The sequence below is a fragment of the Grampus griseus genome (genome assembly GCF_964374135.1).
Source record: "Grampus griseus genome assembly, chromosome: 4".
NCBI lineage: Eukaryota > Metazoa > Chordata > Mammalia > Artiodactyla > Delphinidae > Grampus > Grampus griseus.
The window spans coordinates 8,976,743-8,996,736 of record NC_138997.1 but is presented as its reverse complement, the minus strand read 5'-3'; the positions used below and the strand labels follow the sequence as shown (position 1 = coordinate 8,996,736).

General features: G+C 38.6%; 1 protein-coding gene and 1 pseudogene across 3 annotated transcripts in view; one reads left to right on the top strand and one right to left on the bottom strand.

The window, feature by feature from the left end:
• Window positions 1-19,994, bottom strand: part of MMRN1 (multimerin 1) — a 66,502-nt gene that overhangs the window by 21,239 nt on the left and 25,269 nt on the right. For both annotated transcript variants that reach the window (XM_082653679.1, XM_082653680.1), the window contains exons 3-5: window positions 19,104-19,210; window positions 7,584-7,685; window positions 6,082-6,255 (exon numbers count right to left, since the gene is read on the bottom strand). In XM_082653679.1, coding sequence (XP_082509805.1) covers window positions 6,082-6,255; window positions 7,584-7,685; window positions 19,104-19,210 — 383 coding nt within the window. The remainder of the gene's footprint in view (window positions 1-6,081; window positions 6,256-7,583; window positions 7,686-19,103; window positions 19,211-19,994) is intronic.
• On the top strand, window positions 642-1,304 carry LOC309822052 (ras-related protein Rab-5B-like; annotated as a pseudogene). The gene has a single exon. The product of its transcript is annotated as a ras-related protein Rab-5B-like (transcript).

The window sequence follows — 19,994 nt, the reverse complement described above, 5'->3', positions numbered from 1 at the left end:
AATCAAAGTAAAAATTAGAAGGTACTCTCATGCTTTAAAACTTCAGTGGAGGCCGGGTGCCCCGCCCCAGGGAGGGGAGGAGGAGAGGCAAGAGGGTTTGGTTGAGCTGCAGCTGTTTGTCTGTTTGACACGGGCTTGGGCCCTATGGCGGGGGAGACGGAGGCCCAGAACTGTTGAAGCCTGGAAGTCCCCTCCCCTCCCCCTCCCCTCCCCCTCCCCTCCCCTCCCCTCCCCTCCCCCTCCCCCTCCCCTCCCCCTCCCCTCCCCCTCCCCCTCCCCCTCCCCTCCCTCCCCCTCCCCTCCCCTCCCCTCCCCTCCCCTCCCTCCCCTCCCCTCCCCTCCCCTCCCCTCCCCCTCCCCTCCCCCTCCCCTCCCCTCCCCTCCCCCTCCCCTCCCCTCCCCTCCCCCTCCCCTCCCCTCCCCTCCCCTCCCCTCCCCCCCTCCCCCTCCCCTCCCCTCCCCTCCCCTCCCCCTCCCCTCCCCTCCCCTCCCCCTCCCCCTCCCCTCCCCCTCCCCTCCCCTCCCCTCCCCCTCCCCTCCCCTCCCCCTCCCCTCCCCTCCCCTCCCCCTCCCCTCCCCTCCCCCCTCCCCCTCCCCCCTCTGCTGCTTTGTGGCATCCCCCTCCCTCCACCCTTTCCCACTCTTATAATCTAGCCATGACTGGCAAAAGCACAGCCAGGCGCAGCGGGCAGCCCCAGGCCAGCAAAATATGTCAGTTCAAATTGGTCCCGCTGGGTGAGTCTGCAGTGGGGAGGTCTAGCCTGGTATGACGTTTTGTCAAAGGGCGATTCCACAAGTACCAGGAGAGCATCACCAGAGCGGCCTTCCTCACCCAGTCGGTTTGTCTAGAGGACACAACAGTCAGGTTTGAGATCTGGGACACAGCTGGGCAGGAGCGATACCATAGCTTGGCCCCCGTGTACTACGGAGGTGCCCAAGCTGCAGCTGTGGTTTATGACGTTACTAATTCAGGAAACCTTCGCCCGAGCAAAGACATGGATAAAGGAACTCCAGCGACAGGCCAGTCCTAGCATCATTATTGCCCTGGTGGGGAACACAGCTGACCTGGCCAACAAGCGCATGGCAGAGTACGAAGAGGCCCAGGCGTAGGCAGATGACAACAGCTTACTGTTTATGGAGACTTCAGCCAAGACAGCTGTGAACCTGAACCATCTCTTCCTGGCGATAGCTAAGAGGTTGCCGAAGGGTGAACCCCAGGATCTGGGGGGTGCAGCAGGCCGAAGCCGGGGTGTGGATCTCCATGAGCAGTCCCAGCAGAACAAGACCAGTGTTGTAGCAACTGAGGGGCGGCGAGCGGCAAACAAGGATGGAGCTAGCGCGAGAGCTCAGAACTAACCTCCATCCCCACCGCTCAGCACACAGCCCCTGCGGTAACAGCACACTGGGCCCTGGCTCCCAAGGGCTGCCCCTTGACAGCTCCGTCACGGCACTTTGTAACGCTTCAGCAACAGGCAGCTGTTGCCACTGGCTTCCTACCCCTACTCTGGGGCTTGGGGGGCAGATCCCCCAGGACTTACCTTCCAAATCAAACTTTCTTCACTTTGTATTATAGGTGCAAGACAGTGACCTACTTATCTTTCCTCCTCCTCCCCATTTTTTCAGAAAACTCTCTTTTTGTCTCCTTACCCTTCCCCTTCTGCTTTCGGTCAGTCTCTGTTCTTGATCCTCTTTTTCTTCCCCTCCCCGGGATGGAGAAGGTAGTGAACCCAGGAACTGAGGAAGGAGGTTTGCAGTTCAGTCACATTAGGGGCCCTGGGGGAAAGTAAGCCTCAGAGCAGAGGGGAGTAAGGAAATATTTCCTTTTTGTTTTTATGTGGCTGGAGTTCTCATATTTGGAAACACTGAGTTGGCCTTGTGGAGGGTGTTTCTAGGTAGAGGCGAGAATGGGAAGGCAAGCTCTCAGGCACCAGGTTGGAGTCTTGTTGTTAGCTAACTGGGCAGAGGTGGAGATGCAGTGTCATCTGTGGCTCAGGAACTCTTCCAAGGCTTACTGTCCCCTCACCCAGCCTCTTAGGTAGCTTCTCCCCCATAGTGGGGGAGATTCTGGACCCCAGAGTCCTCCAAAGAATCTTCACTGGCTGCCTGCATCTTTGGCTCTACTGTGATCTACAGGGAGGGACCAGCCTCTGACTTACACATATGCATTTTTTTCTCTCTGGCGCTCAGATGGCCTCAGACCCAGACCCTATATCCCCCCTGCAGTTTGTACTTTAATGGATGGTAGTTCAGTTGTGATACTGTTTTATGGGGGGTTTGATTGATTTACCTGCCCTCTTAACTTTTTAATTAAGTGGAATCCGAGGTGTATATGAGGTTTGGGGAGGGGCTGTAGAGAACAGTACCGGTGGCAGCTACTCAAGCCCAATCTCCATTGCTAGCTTCCTCCAACTCTGATTCTTACTTCACCTATGTTCTGGTCAGCCTAACTCTTGGGTGTACGTTTAATCTTTCCTGAGGAATTAACTGAGCAGCTGGAGAGCAGTCTCAGGATAGCACAGGCCATTGTAGGGGAGTGAAAAGGAGTCAGCAAGATGGAAGAGTTTTCTGTCCTTTCCCAGGGTTCCCATTCAATTTGATCCACCTATTACCATGTCTTTTCTACTTCCCTGTAAATAGGTATGATCTTTATTTCCACTGTACAGTCTGTTCTGCCCCCCACCTCCCGTCAGGCCCTATTTCTTTTCTCCTTTGTTAGTATCTTCGGTTTGGTCCCTCCATGCTTACCCCCCAAACCCATTACCATGCAACCAGTGGTTTAATCCGCATACCACTAGGAGGGTGGTACCACAGAGGCCTACTTGTGGCCCCCTAGTACCATAACACCTGTTCCTGTGGACAGGGAACGACTGGCACTGAGGGCCCCTCATAACTATCTCACATCACCAGAGGATGTTGGTCCTTTATAATCTCTAGTCTCTCTTCACATCCCTCATCAGGTATTTTAAGATGTCTTTGGGAGGCCATCCAGGCAAGAGAGAACTCTAAATCCCTTCTTGTTCTAGCCCAGGGTTTTGAGGAGATTGGAGGAAATAAGAGAGGAGAGGCCATAGTGACCTAGGATTGGAACCTTTCTGCCCTTCTGGCTTGCAGACTGCCTCCTGTCCCAGAGAAGCTGAGAAATCCATGAAGCTGAGATTCTGAAGGACCCAGCTTAGGTTCTTCCACTTACACCTAAATTCCCTTCCTTTACCAGGGACAGCCTTAGTTCCCGTGGCCCTGAAACACGTACACATTTTCCCCTCCTTTTCCCAGTACCCACTAGCCCCCCAAAGCAGCCAGTGCATCCTTACAAGTGGAAGAACTACTCCGGCTCCCTTAAGTTTCTTAGAAATGAAGCTCTTTCTCTGTGTAGTTTTCCCCATGGAGCAGTAGCAAAGATGCTTCATTGCCTTGGGGCTGGGAAACCATTTCTCCAGGCTTCTTCTCCCACCCCCTGCCCCCCTTAGGAACAGGATTGGCCTTAGCTTCTGGGCCTACCTGCTGCCTTCCTTCTACTTTCTATTAGCTCTTCTGCTTTCCTTTGAGCTCTGTTGGGCTTAGGGAATTTTAGTTTTTATTTCCCAGCTCTTCATTTTTTTCTTCTGATCATTTTTTTTAAGGGGCGGGTATCATTTTTTCTTTTTTGGCTTCTAAGAAAGCATTTGCCTTTTTTCCCCTTTCCTCCTCTCCCAACATAACGATCGTGGTAACAGAATGCAACTGCTGATTTACCGATGTATTTAATGGAAGTAAAAAAGGAGAAAAAAAAAAAAACCTTCAGTGGAAAACTACATTGGGCACAGGGTAAAAATCACAGCAGTGTCTGAAAAGGAATCAAACAGATTATTAGCTTAAAAGCTCGTTTCAGGAAAACAAGCTTTTCAGATAATATTTCTATAATTTGTTACTAAAGAAACAACCGTGCAAGAATCTGATTTTGCAAGGATACATCAAAGTGCTTTATGTCAGTGTATGAGTGGGCACAATATTTTAACTCTATTTGATTCTGTGTCATGTGACTCAAGTGCTTCTACTTCCTAAACGATTTGATATTGTATTTGGTAACAACACATATTTGATTATCAGACACCTGGGCATGTCGCTTCTGTGGTTGTGAATGCATGGCCTATTCATAAGATTCAGATACTTCTTAAGGTGTTGGGGCATTTGATTTTGAACAGTTTCTCTGGCTACTAGCAGATGAAGCACTGCTTCTCAACTTGGATGTAGAGTAAGCGAGAGAAGGGGTGGTGGTTTCAGGAAAACACAATGACTTGGGGATGAATTTAGTTTTTGTTTCCTGTATAAACATTCATTAACTGCAAGCCATCTGGTTCTCCTAATTGATTGTGCTCAGTAAATGATTAACGTGTCCTGTTGAAGAGGGAATGCTGTTTTTGTTGCTGTGAGTGTGTATTTTTTCCCATGTCTGGGTCGGAATTTTTGTTAGTAGGTTCACAAACAGCTGCTGACAGGCCTAATTCACTCAGGCTATGATAACCAAATTTTGCTAGACAAATTTCATTACTGTGGTTATAGTCAATTATGTACTGTTCCTATTTCACTTCTTTCTCATGCTCACTTCAGGGAAAATATATTCCTCTCTCATGCTTGCCATGGGTAAGTTTTAGCCATAGGGAGCATGCCAGAAACGTAGGACAGAGTCTTTCAGTTGGTTAATAGCACCAATAATTTACATGATTAAAAAAAAATCATGATTGCTCTGTACTGGTAAAGGATATGGAAATCACCTTTTTTTATTTCTTTTATATGTGAACCACATAAAATGGAGAAAAAATAACTTGTGAGTGATAGAAATGGGGTGTACAGTGAGTATGTTTTATGCACAAAACAAAGTGAAAGGGACCAATAATCCTGAAACTTGGGAACAAACAATAAGCCCAGTGAATTGAGATGTGCTTACTAACCAAAATACTTGTCTGGAATATCTGTGCGCTACCTGAAACCTCTGCCGAATGAACTCCCCCTGATCCCTTATCAGTTGAGATGGTTTTTCTTTGCAGAAACCTTCCCTGAAGTCTAAGACTGGATTTATTGAAACTATCAAGGGGCCCCACTGTATTGTACAGAACACTACCATGGCAATTTCTCACTCAATATTCAGCATACATCTCTCTGGTAGGCAGAAAAATGCTGCCCCACCTAAGATGTTCACACCCTTATGCCCTTAACCTGTGAATATGTTACCTTCCATGACACAAGGACCTGGACATATGTGATTAAGGTTGAGAACCTTGAAATGAGGAGATTATCCCGGATTATCCAGATGGGTCCAATGTAATCATATGAGTCCTTACAGAGGAAGGAGAAGGCAGAAGAGTGGGCCTGAGAGCTGCCATGAGGGCTCAACAAGGCCACAAGCCAAGAAATGCAGTGGCCTCCAGAAGCTGGGAAAAAGCCAGCTTACAGTCATCCAGAAAATGGAATCTCAGTCCTACAACCATAAGAAAATGAATTCTGATAACTCAAATTAGCAGGAAATGGATCATCCTGTAGATCTTCCAGAAAGGAACACAGCCTGCTATTTTTAAGAGCACAAAATTCAGGCAAAACTGACTCACATTTCTATGAATAACAACCTGATGTGTTTTAGAATATATTTTATTGATTATATTCCATGAGCGAGATACTTTCTGGGATAATAATGCACTTTAGATTTATCCTCAATATCTTCATCAACATTAAGATAACCATGGATCTAGCTGTGCCTGACAATCATCCCTTAACCTCACCTTTATCTTGAGCTGCGAACCACAATTGGAGCAGATTAAGTACGGCTCATTTTAACTATAAAGGAATACAAGTTAGACTGTAACTAGGTACATAATGTCAATAAGTCAGATGAAATATTCAGACAAAAAGTTGACTATATTAGTAAACAATATTTAGATGCTTCAACTTATTTCAGAAATTGAGGGATTTAAAAGTATCTTATTCAAAAAAAATCTTAGACTTCTCTGTCACCCAATCTAAAGCAAAAATCCCAAAATGATGTGAGAAAAGATAAATGAGTCATTTGCTGTTTGTCTCAACTGAATGAATAATTTATTTTACTTTTACCTTTTAGAAAAGATTGAAATTCCCTGCCTTTATCTTCACTGATTTTCCCTTCCAGTGAGGAGTATGTGTTCTTTATATCACTCACGGCCAAAGAAATATTGTCAATCTTCTTCTGCAGAAGGGTCAGTTTCATTGCCTGGTAGTTCATCTGGTCAGTCATTTTTTGTGTCACTGCTGCATATAGAAGAAGAGAAAATGGGAAACGTTTAAACATACATATTTAAAAACCACTCAAATTTCATGATAGATTGAAAGGTAATTCAAATAAGCCATGTTTGCACTTTATATTTGAAAATACAGATTATATGCACTTAGCAAATGGCATCCTGAATTTTATACTAATATTTAGGGGTAGAAATTTGTAAAAAGCATTCTAATATCTTAGATTTCTAAAATGTTTTAACTTTGTCTAGAATTTTCAGTCTCTCTTTTGCTAACCTGAAAGAGTTGTTGTTAAACTTTCAATAGATGAGGAAATTGAGGGTCAGAAAACTGAAATACCTTGCTTGAGGTTACAGAGCTAATGCTTTATCTTCTGCTTTCAAATCCAATGCTCCAGCATTAAATAGATGTAACCACAGATATACACACACACATATGTATATATACTACATGTATGTATGTAGTTTGTATCTATATTCTGAGAATTTTATTCTTTACTGAGGTATTCTTTAGAGAGATAGAGAGATTCAGAATTTGGTTAGAATCACTTTATAAAGCAACGATACTTTCCATGCCATTACACATGCATTTCAATAATTCAAGGAGGATTTTACAGTATCTTGTGAAAATACTGAATTTCAATCCCTTAAAAAAATTTGAGTACAGATCCTAAGCTATATTCACCTGCATTCTTAAAGAGATCCCCTTAAATCAGATTTCTCAATTTGAGTGCCTTATTTTGTATGACTAGATATATGCCAAACATAGTGAGATGTTTTTAGCAGTAACCAACTTTATGTTTCTAAGAGATGAGGTTAAGTCTAAAAGGAATGGTAAAATGTTTATGATTAGAAAGATGAGACAATATGTAACATGCCAACTTTAGATCAACACGAGGTCCTCGTTGATTCTGAGCCACATTCTTTGCCCTACTCGGTGAGCAATACCCCTCAGTGATCTCTTGTCAACCAAGGGAAGGGAGCCTTCTTAGCTCCCTTAAAATGATCCATGTCAAGGTTCTTCCATGATTGTACTCTTTGCAGGACAAAAGTCTGATTTAATTTTGGAAACCTGTGATTTCCTTACAACCTAGTATGACAGCATTTTTATTCTCCTTCTGTGTCTGCACACAGAGCTCCAGTAATTACACATGTTCCCTTCAGGCTGGGAACGTGCAGCTCACCCATAGTTTCTCCCAACATGCAAATAGAAAAGGATCGAGAGGTATGTTAATGTCACCATCAAACGTTTGACAGCCAAGTGATGTCTTGTTTGGAAGTCATCATAAATAGTGTTGACAGTGATTGGGTTTAGGGATGACAGTAATTACAGTCTGTGACCTGGGTCACCACAGTCTTGCTGCTGCTGCTCGGGCGTCCCTCTGCCACCTGCGGCGTGACTCTCAGCCTGGTTGCTGTGTATCAGCTGCTGTTGTTCCTGGGCTAGAGGGAAGCAAAAAGAGAAGAGAGAGAGTTAAGCACTGGGACCGCCTCATTTTTTTCCAGTCCTGAGCAGCAATATGGCTGCTGTGCATTTTCCCGTGTACTGAAGCTTGACGGTCAGCGATGACTGCAGAATAAGAGGCTGCGCCCCCATCTACAGGGTGGTGTGCTCCCACATTGGTGTTGGAAGTGCAAGACTCTAGTTCTGTTTGGAAAAAATAAAATTATTAAGGTTTCCTTTTAGGTGAAAATGGGTGGTAGTTTGGGGAAGCCATGTAAACCGGGGTACGTAAACTGCCGGCATGATTGAGAGGAACCTTAAAATCAGCTGTGTTAAAAGCTAGAGCAGCTTTCTAAGTGGACTGTCACAAAGATGGCTTGTTTAACAATGCAGTTTCCAACTGGTGGCCACTTGGAAGTAAGGGAGAGCTACAGGTTCTTTACTAAAAGAATACCTGCGTAGTAGTGCCACTTAAATGGGTTGTTCCCAGATTTTTAAGAAATGCATAGGCTCAAAACCTAAGGACTGCATGTAAAAGTAAACCATTATAGGGCATGTCTCGAGGGGTTCTATCTGTAAAATCAGTGAAATTTCAGAAGAATAGAAATTCTTGTAAAGCAAATTTACTCTATTAAAGAATTGCTTCTCATTTCCCATGAATCAAGTAATATTTTAAATGGCAATATAAGTTTTCATTGGGGAAAACAGTTTAGAGGGAAGATTTATTAAACATATTGAACACATCAAGTAATGTATGTCTGTAATTTGCAGACTTCTAATGAACAAATTTATTCATGGAAGTCTGCATATCGGACATGAGAAAACAAGCGTTTGGTGTCTGACTGTGCTTCTTCCCGTGTGAAATTATGTACCAATGAAACTGCAGCTCTGGCACATGTTAATTATGCTCCCTAAGGCATATGTGGCTGCGACAATACTACTAAAGCATCGCTACTCCATAGAAAATATATTTGCCCCTAATTTGAGTTAGTCTCTGTTGCTAGATTGAATTTTGCATTGCTTTCTTCAGGGCATTGAGCTAAATGAATGAATCTCCATTCATGTCCAAGGTTTTTGCTTTGATTTTGTTTCTTCTTTTTCTCCACTGCATAATAGATGGTCCTGCATAACTGTTGATTTATTTGGTGGAAGAAAACAATCTGTAGCTTGGGGAAAAGTGTATGCATTTGAGGGCTGCAGTAGGTGGTGAAAAGTATTAAACTTCTGCTAGATCCTAGTAATAAAGTTCTTAGAGCCCCAATTCCAATGAATTCATACAAATATACCTGCTACATAATTGTATGGTTTTTAAAATCAAGGTTCCTTCTTAGATGATGTAATAAAGCATTTTCCTGGCAGCTAAAATCTATCTACCCAGGAGGGTTACCAGAGAGTAAAGCAATGATTCTCAAACCAGGCTCTCTGAATCAGCAGTGTCAGCATCACCCGGGAACTTTAAAAAATACAACTTCTGGGCCCCATCCCAGACCTGCTAATTGAAGAAACTCTGGAGTGAGGCAGCAATGTGTGGTTTAACAAGCTCTCCAGCTGATTCCAGTGCACACTAAAGTTTGAGAACCACTGGAGTAGAGCATCAAGATACATCTTCCTTAGCAACTTCCCACCTCGCTACCTTCCCTGTTTCTCTTAGCAGTGGAAGAGTGTTCAGGATACAGACTTGTCAGTATTACAGCAAAAGGAACAGGTGGGTTTAACAGAATGAACAAATGGGTCTTTTCATTTTTTTACTGCTTACCTTTCTGAGCTAGATCATAGGAAAACAAAAAGGGCTGGTGTATTGAAATGCATACCACGACTTGGTAGGCAGAAGACTTTGTTAGGAAGCAATGTGTAATTATGGTAAAACAAAGACCATTTGTTTTGTGACATACAAACAAGGTTGCTCTTCAAATTTCTTTTTCTATCATTAACTTTTAATGCATATTATGTTTTTGCTTTGTTTTTTTTTTTACGTTTATTTGGAATAGTGATTTTTCATCATGGGTGGAAATTAGAAGCATCTGTTAACTTTGAAACACTAAGTGTTAATGTTCTCTCCATCCTCCTCCTACCCATCTGAAGATTATGATTCAGTAACTGTTCTGGGGAACTGAGCATGTGTGTACAGAGTTTTTTAAACTCTGCAGGTGATTTAGATGTATGACCCTGGTTAAAAAGCACTAATTTAGAACAAATTTCAAAATTTTCTAATTCTAATAAGTAAATTCAATGGTGTAAGGCAGAAAATACCAGATGTTTAAGTTAAAAATTGCAATCCAGAAATTGATCTTCAGAGATTTTTCAACAGCCGTAAGTGCTTGTTGATAACAAGAGCATATGTTAAAGACTTGATTTATTAAAACTCTAGTGAATAAAAACCTTTAGTCTCCTACCATTCCATAGAGAAGCAGGCCTTTACAAGGAGTCAGTGAAGCGGGGTGGACGTGCAGGATGACTGTCACTGTTCGTGACTCCTTAGTATAGATGATATTATTCCCTCTGTTGTTAGGACACAGGATCCCTGAAGAGGGACTCCTAAGCATGGATGCATGTGAAGTGTCTGAGCCACCTCCCCAGAGATCAAACCCAGAGTCCACTTACAATTGTAGAATGTCTCAGAAATAAAAGGGCCTTTCCACTCAAAGCCTAGGCTATAGCTCCTGACTCCCACCTGGTAACATTCCACATACCCCAACTCCAAAACTGTATTTAGTCAGTATGCACCGGTGTGACCTAGCAATTATTAAAATACTGAAATACAGCCATACCTATTGGCAAATATATAAAGTGTAATAAGTGATACAATTAATTATAAAAATCAAAATATTAACTTATTCCAAGTTAATTGTGGATGCACGATAAAGAATAAAGATATATCTTGTAGGATACATGATAAATGTATGGAATTCCTATTATAATAACATCCGAGAACCGTTTTTCAGAACTAGCAGTTTGTTGGGCCCGTTTCACGCACTACATAGAGTTTATGAAACATTCTATGTTTTGGCAGAATCATCAGTTTATCATTATGTGTGATTTATGTAGTAGTTAGAATTTCCAAATTGTTTGGTACTTACTTTAGTTTACTTGCTAGCACTAATTGTCCTCAGCACATAATTTTTGCTAAATATTATTAAAGAATTTATAATCAATTATTGAAAACACTGGAAGAGACAAAAGTTTAAATTTTCAAAGTATTTCTTTTAGATATCATGAGTTGGAATTTTTTGAATCTGAGAAAAAAACAAATGTTTCCATAATGAAACTAGTCCTGGATTATCTAATATACAGTGCAGAAATCAGTTAGTCTGGACATCTTTTGATATATAAAATATCAAAGTCAAAAATATCAATATCAAAAATCAATTCAATTTAAAATGTAATTAGTATTTTTGAAATAAAATCAGCTTGATTTTCAATAAAAATTAGTGGGCTATTTTTACTTGATATATAAATGTTGATTTCAAATAATGATATGAATTTGTATCATTTAAAATAAAAATTGGGCTTCCCTGGTGGCGTAGTGGTTAAGAATCCGCCTGCCAATGCAGGGGACACGGGTTCGAGCCCTGGTCCGGGAAGATCCCACATGCCGCAGAGCAACTAAGCCCGTGAACCACAACTACTGAGCCTGAGCTCTAAGGCCCACGAGCCACAACTACTGAAGCCCACATGCCCTAGAGCCCGTGCTCCAAACGAGAGAAGCCAACGCAATGAGAAGCCCGCGCACTGCAACAAAGAGTAGCCCCCACTCACCACAACTAGAGAAAGCCTGCACGCAGCAACGAAGACCCAACACAGCCAAAAATAAATAAATTAATTGATTAATAAAAAAAGTAAACCCTCAATACTGATGTAAATAAAATTACAATACAAGCCTATATGAAAAAAGTAAAATAAAAATTACTAGACTTATTTGTCCTCATAATGACATTCAGTTTCTGTTAAAATTCATTTGTGATCAAGAGAAAAATATTAAAGAACTTTATGAAATTAGTCTCATGAAATAAGCTTTTGTAATAATAAAAATTTTCAAGTTAAGCAAAGCTTTTGAAATAAAAAACTTCAAAAACACTTTATCAAGTATGTTAATAAAAATCAATAAAATAAAAATATTTAGAAAAAATTAGAACTTTTAACATTATCATATAATTGAAATAGTAGATCATTTCAGAAAAGAAAAATATTATGGAAGTTACCTGACAAAATAATTCTGATATAAGAATATCATTTCAAATCAGTTTTACGTTTAGCATTTGGAAAACAAGTTTTTTACAAAAAGAAAAAAGAGAATTGGTTTTCAGAAATGACAGTCTAATAGAAATGTCAATCCTTTTTTAACTTTATAAGGGAAAAAAATATTCCCCTTTTTAAACTGGAGATAACTTGAAAACTGATAAAAGATATTTTACATATGAAAAATGTTTATACATAGTATTTGACACAAAAATTCATAAGGGGTAAACTACATGAGAAAACAGATTTTCTAATAAATCATATGAAAATGAAATTTTTATGACAAAACTCAAAAGTATAATAAATGTTTAAGTTCCTTGATTTATGATGCCCTAAATTTGACCAAATGATGTTTGCAAAGCTCTATGAGTTAATTAAATAGGACATTCCTACAAGAATTTTTATGATTTAGTTAATAATAAATATACTGAATATTTAAAAATGCACACACTCTTTAAGGACTGAAAAAAAAGGAATGCAATCACTGTTAACTCAGTAGTGGCCAGTAGATAATTCAGCAGGATGGCAATATCATTGATGTTAAAAGAAATTATAAACATACTGAGATTTCCTGTCACCTAATGGCTCTAAATCTGATGGAGAAATCTCTAAAGGAGATGGACCTGTATTAAATCATCTCTCTGACATCATTTAGCTGGTGTCATCCATGTCAAAAGAAAGAGCACACCAATAATTTGTAGAAATTAATAAGCTGTTTAGAAATTATTTGAATGAAACACGAGTGATTTGTGTTATGGCTTATATTACTTGGTATATAGTTTATAATATAGAAAACATATGCATTAACTTAAGAAAATAAAAAGTAATGCATTCTTAATTTTTGATTTTTATATTAATGTATATATTAATTGATACTGAGTCGGTTGTCAAATGTTTGAATATGACCCCTGCCCCTTCTTACCTCATCCTCATAATCAAGAGGCAGATTGGTTGAGGCAGTCACGATCCTGACTAAGGTGGAACCACCGCAATAAAAATCACGACAGCATTTTACACAGGGTTTATTTCCAGGGGCTCAAAAATCCTACGCTAAAGCTTTATTATAAATCATAAGGCATTATTTTATATTGCATTATCATATTCTAATGAAATTGGGTCTCTTCATCTCTTTACAAAGTATTACATCTCGCATAGTTAATGTAGAGATTATTACATTGCATCTCATTGAATATTCTCCATTTGAAAAGTACTGGCAAAGCAGGGAATCATGCGCACACACACACATACACTCACACAAGAGGAAGTAGGGGGTATTTTACGTGTGCTCCATTCCTATTTGAGGGGGGGTAATTCATCAAGTCGTAGTTCTCGCTTTGCCACTCAGCCCAGGCAAGATCCTGGATGTGCAAGAAGTGAAAACAAACCTAGGTTAGAGGGAAAGGGTCAAGAACAGAAAAGAGGCAAACAAAAAGAATTCAAGAGTAACTTTCTATTGACCTTAGGGTCAAAAGAATTTCAAATAAGTCTTATTCATGCAATCTGGAAAAATCCTATTGCACGGCAAATGAGAGGATAGAAAGTGACATACCAGAGAAAATCAGCAAATTAGAAATAAAAACTAAAAAGAGAAGAAAAAAATTTTAAACCAGTGACAAGTAGGAGAAGAGAAATTAAATAAAGCTTTCAGGAAGAAAAAAAAGAAATAAACTGAAAGGGATAAAGATTAACACATAGAAGTATTGAGTGGAAGTCTTCAGTTTTCTTGCACACTCGTTTTTGGTGATTCACTCCTCAGTATGTGGAAACAGAATATCTATGAAATAAAAATGAAAATTTCTCCATATTTTTGTAAAGTTTTAAAGAGACTGATTTGAAAGAAAATGTAATTGGAAAAATCCTTTCAATATTGAATTACAAAAACTAATGTGATTATGTGTGTGTGTGCATAAAACTTTCCATTTGCTCTTAGCTATAGTTATTTTTAAATTAATTGTTTTAGGAGGAAATAGGTGAGGAAATTATACTCCTAATTGTAAAAGAAACAACTATTAAGCATCACACAAAGATCTTTGAGATCCAATTGTCATATGAACCTCTTTTCTCTGGAATTCATTGGATGGGGTCTGTGAAAACCTGAAATACCTGTTTAGCAAATTCAATAGTTTGTTATCTTTTCTTAGCTCTGTTTGTTGACTGGAGTTCAATACTTGCATTCATCCCAATTTATTTCTCAGTATTTAGCTGGTGGAGAAGCACTGATAGGATCTCTGACAGCGGAGTCAGTTACTCTCCTGTGATAAAATTCCTGGTTGATCGATGCTCTTTTATTTTTTCATTTAGCAATCTTTCTGTCTTCCCCACGTATTCTCTACCACAGGACTGCCACGATTCTAGGTTTTCCAGGCAATGTATCTTATCTTGCACTTAAGCACAGACCTTTACTTTGTTCCACAGGGCCCAAATTTCTGTCTCTTCTTTTTTGATCCTTTCTAAGATATTGGAGCTGAGACAGAAGGGCATTTATTTAAGTCAAATAATTTCCAGAGATCTTTATGTACTTCTCATTTTAAAAAAAAATCAATATATTTTAAACATTGGATTTCTTTTTTCTCTTCTCCCAATACAATTACTCTTTTTCCCTTGCACTAGAAACTCTGATCTTGGTGGATCAAGGACTTAGAGAAGCAAGGTCAGCAAGTGTCAAGAGCAACCGTTTTCTTATTAGGTGCTTTTTCTTTCTTTCTTTTTTTTTAATTAGACAGGTATTATTTGTGAGGTGTTTTTTTGTTTCCTTCCAGGCCTTTGAGGCATATCGTGGAAGTCATTAATGGCAACTCAGTAATGAGGAAGCTTGCTCTCTCTGCCTTAGAAACAAACTTTCCTGTGTGGCTTGACAAGACGGGTTTCCAGCTGATTCTTTGATATCAACTGAATGCTTGCATGACGATGTTCAGTACATATGTAAAGATTTACCGAGATTTAGTAGTTAAACAGTAGAATGCAGTTTTATGCAACAAAGGTCCCTGGTGTTTTTTGACTAAATGTATCATAATTTTATTGAGCAAAGATGCTTACAGGAGGTAATGTTCTTTTTCAAAGAGGAAAGCATTAATCACCACCGAGGAGAACCAGATATACAAAAATATAAGAAATACAGGGTTTTTTCTGTTTTAAATATTATAACTTTTATGGCATAGTAATTGGAGTAATATTTAAAATAATCTTACTAGAGAAGCCCCATATTTATATTGTTAGTTACAATAGCTCTTACATAATTTATTGAATTAGTGCACACTTGTGAAATGAAATATTTTTATATATTCATAACATATGGCAGGGTTAGTTTATTCCAATTACTGCACAATTGCATTTTTTAACATTCATAATAACTGTGATAGATTTTATAAAGCACAATTTTATGAAATATCTTTTCCCTACATAGAGGATCTGATTAAAGCTGACTGGACTTTGTTTTTTTATTTTTTAACATCTTTATTGGAGTATAATCGCTTTACAATGTTGTGTTAGTTTCTGCTGTATAACAAAGTGAATCAGCTATACATAGACATATATCCCCATATCTCCTCCCTCTTGCATCTCCCTCCCACCCTCCCTATCCGACCCCTCTAGGTGGTCACAGAGCACTGAGCTGATCCCCCTGTACTATGTGGATGCTTCCCATGCGGCACATATATACAATGGAATATTACTCAGCCATAAAAAGAAATGAAACTGAGTTATTTGTAGTGAGGTGGAAGGACCGAGAGTCTGTCATACAGTGTGAAGTAAGTCAGAAAGAGAAAAACAAATACCATATGCTGAGTAGATTTTTAAAAAACAGATTTGCAAAGAAGTTTTTTTTTTTCCTCCTCTCTGATCTAACATTTTTTGAACTTAAATTCCTGTACTTTGTGTCATTAGAGCAATGACTACTTGAGAACATTTTAGAGACATCTACTGGAAAAGCAAATTATTGCAATTTTTATAAAATTGGCTAAAAAGTATGTTGTTACTGACATTTCAAAAAACTTTCTCACATATCATATCACAAATCTAGCTCCCTTTCTGAGACAAACTCGTTGACCCTCAAAAAGATATAACAAATGTAAAATATATAAAAAGTGTTACTTTGCCATTGGACTTAATGCTCCTTTTTCTCCCAGCAAAACTCTATTCACTTAGACTTCTTAAAACTTAGTTTCTTCTTGACAGTATGACTAATATTTTTAATAAACTGATCTAGAACTTATTACCAGAATTTTGATTATCTGAGTTGCAGCAAAAAGAGCATCTGTGGAGGGTTAGTAATATTATAAACAGCATATTGGAGAATAAGACAACGGAATAATTGCCCCACGGATTCTTTTTTAACTCTTTATTTTATATTGGAGTATAGGTGATTAACAATGTTGTGTTAGTGTCAGGTGTACAGCAAAGTGATTCATTTATACATGTACATGGATCTGTTCTTTTTCAAATTCTTTGGACCCGAATTTTGAATCACAACATCCTTTCCGAACAGGTCGGGGATGGGTCTATGGAGAGAGAGAGAGAGACAGAAAAAGAAAAAGAGAGGGTAGAAAGTGAAGGAGGAGAAATAAACAAAAGCACAGTTGCCAGCAATTCCATTTTATTCCTCATCTACCGATTTTTTTGTATATTTAAAAAGACCTCCCTACTGCAATTGAAATTAAAATGGTTACTTTTTCTATTATGAAATGAATTTTGTTGTGGGGAGGAAACTTGTTGGGGAAACAGGGAGTTGTGAAATTCATGTAATAGTTTACAGATTTTCTGTGAATAAAATAATTTCCTCTTGTTGTAAAGGACTAGCACTGAAGTAATTATCACGGTAGCTACATAACCAGGTTTTCCAAACCCTTGAGGGCTCTGAAGAGCTTTAAAGAATGGATCAGTCACACTGATTATTCTTGCCATATTTGGAGCTGCTTGTCATATGAGACAGTGTGGAGAGTGCTGTCAAAGGAAACCTGACAATTTTCTCTGCCACATAAGAATAAAAGACTGTTGGCACATATATAAAGTGTGATGAAAAGGGGAGGGGGACCTTGGCACATAATTGGGTAGGAATCAGAAGGAAAATATGTGCACCTCCCCACCCCCTGCTCCAAGGATAGATGAGATAATGAAGAATGGCTCAAGGGACAAAGGGACTCAGTAGTTCTTGATACTACCAGTGCATCAACTGCAGTAATAAAGAATTCAACAGCTTTTATGTACTTCAATAAAAGGGAAGATGAGGATGGTCAGGATGCCGTAGGGAGCAACAGTCGGTTCTTTTGGAATCACAGTTGTATTAGAGTTGATTGTGTGACAAAATGACACAATGGGCATATCTGCCATCAGAAAATTATTCCTACCATAGATTTCAATAGAAAGAAGTCCTTCCCACAGCAGCTTATCAGCACATACCTGAATTATGAGTAATTCTAGTTACAGTATTGTGACAGAGAGTCATAGAACTGTTCTGGGACATTTTTGTTAATGGGGATTCAAGATAACGATTTGTGAATCCATTATTAAAGATATCCACAGGTTGCATCCATTAGAACATGAGGTGTTAGTAAGCAATCAAAGCTAAACTGTTTGAATTCCATTTAAATATTTCATATAATACTTTTCTAAAAAAGGGAAAAATAGTACGTAGCAGGTATTCAAAACTGTCAACTCGTCTCGTCTCTTGTGTGTATATTTATAATGATGGAATTCTATGTTTTTCCCTCCTAGGCATATACAGTCCATCATAGTGATTAATAATCGATTAGCAGGTATAAAAGGAAGAAGCATGAAACAACACAGTCCTCATCAGCTGGACACCATGACATTCTTTGACATACAGACTTTGCTTCCTATCTCTTATGTACGATAGGGTGTGGAACGACATTCGAAATTTCTAGAAGGGTATATTGTGAACAAACACTGAATATTTAAGAAATGATCATGGAATTAAAATCCTTTTTCATAAGGAGAGAAATATAAAAATTAATCTTAGACTTTAGAAATATAATTCTAAATACTCTTAACCGTCTGACATACACAGACTATAAACAAATAGGTTTTACCGCTGTGAGTATATCTGTGCACCTCACGGAAATTAGAAATCCTTTGAAAGCAGGATCATATTTGGAGTTTTTCTTTTTTACAATATGGTAAAGTATCTTGTTCGCAAATATTTTCGGTATAGATGATATTTTGTTTAAAACTTTATTTTACCTGGTTATAAATGAAGTACATATTCATGCTGTACTCTGGAAATGTATTAAATTTTTATAACATCTTTGAAATTAAGGCCATATCCAGAATAAATAGCGTTACAGTGAAATTTGCCTATAGATTCTCAACGAATGGGCTAGAAGAACCATATATAATATCCTTAACTAAACTGCAGGTTTTCTAGAGCTTTTATATTACAACTTTCTTTTTGTAAAATGTGAATCATAATGGTTTCTCCACACTTACATTAATTTTTAATCACAGTCTCTTACACTGCTGATTGAATTCCCCACTACCGCTAATAGCCTTCCTTGTAATATTCATTCATTTAAAATATGTATGCGGAGGCCCTATCTTATGTTTCACAGGGAACCTGTTTAAAGCCCAAAGCAAAATAACAGCCACATGGATGCTAGGCCACAGCAGGTTACCATGTACTTGATCAGCCTTTTGCCACCAGAAAATCCTTAAAATTTGTTGAAAAAGTGGCTCCATTAGATTTTTTTAAAAAGCAGGATTATTCATGTCATATTGGTATATTCTTTACAACTGAATTTCATTTATAGACGATATTATTTCCAATAACTGAACTGGAACAAAACTAGAGGGTAATCTTATTTTTACATAAGGTCACTTCTAACGACAGTTTATTTAAACATATACAATTAGGATTTCTGATATTTTAACAAGGCATGTGTCTATGCCATATAGCTAAGAAACAGTAAGGTATGTAGTCAGGTCTCCAATTATTCATCCTGTGAAACCAACATAAAAATGATGAGAGAAGCTAAAGGACAGCTTATGAGATATCACAGCTACTAAATTAGGAAGCTCGAAGAAAGTAACAGTCTTGATAGTTTGGCTACATGTTAATTAACTTTGTTCAAAAGATAAATTGCAACTCTTTTCTTCACTGGAATCAGTTGCTTATTCTTTAGAAGTTTTATGCTTCTCATTGTTATTATGAAATTAAGATTAGAATATACCTTCTAACTGACATTTTGGTCCACTGAATCCAGGACAGCACTTCCATTCTAATGAGGTAACAATTTTATGTTGCATCCTGTACACAGGATTTGATATCTTCTGAGATCTAGAGAGGAGAGCAGTTGGGGGAAAACAGATTATTTGTCTCACATTAAATTATCAATTGGAATAAAAGTGTTTGGGATGATACCTGGAATATAATAAACATTCAGGGACTTCCCTGGTGGTGCAGTGGATAAGACTCTACATTCCCAATGCAGGGGGCACAGTTTCGATCGCTGGTCAGCAGATCCCACATGCATGCTGCAGTTAAGAGTTTGCATGCCACAACTAAGGAGCCCACATGCCACAACTAAGGAGCCCACCTGCCGCAACTAAGACCCCATGCAACCAAATAAATAAGTAAATATTTTTTAAAAAAAAGCATTCAGTAAGTGTTATCTGTTCTTATTATAATAATCTTCATCATCAATATTATTGTCAAACTTAGATTTCCTTAAGTACATTACAAAAAGCATTAAAGTTTATACTTTTTGGTATTTTAAATTTATACCTATCATTATGTTTTCTAAAGACTCTATAACTTTTCCCTTGGTAATGCTTTTCACTAAACCAATGTTAAAACTTATTGTAATTCTAATTTTTAAATAGTTTATGGGAATAATTTTTTTAGTTCTTATTTCTTAAATCATTATAGTTAAAAGGATGTGTTTTCCTCCAGATCAATATCAAATAACTGAAAACAAATTAGATATTCCACTGTGACTTCAACCTCTACTTTCTCATATCTCAAGTTTTTTAATTGTACCATCTATTATTTCTCTCATCTAGTATTTCTCTGAGAGGGAGGTGAGGAAGGGAAGAGGATCTAGCATGAGAAAATGTTGTTT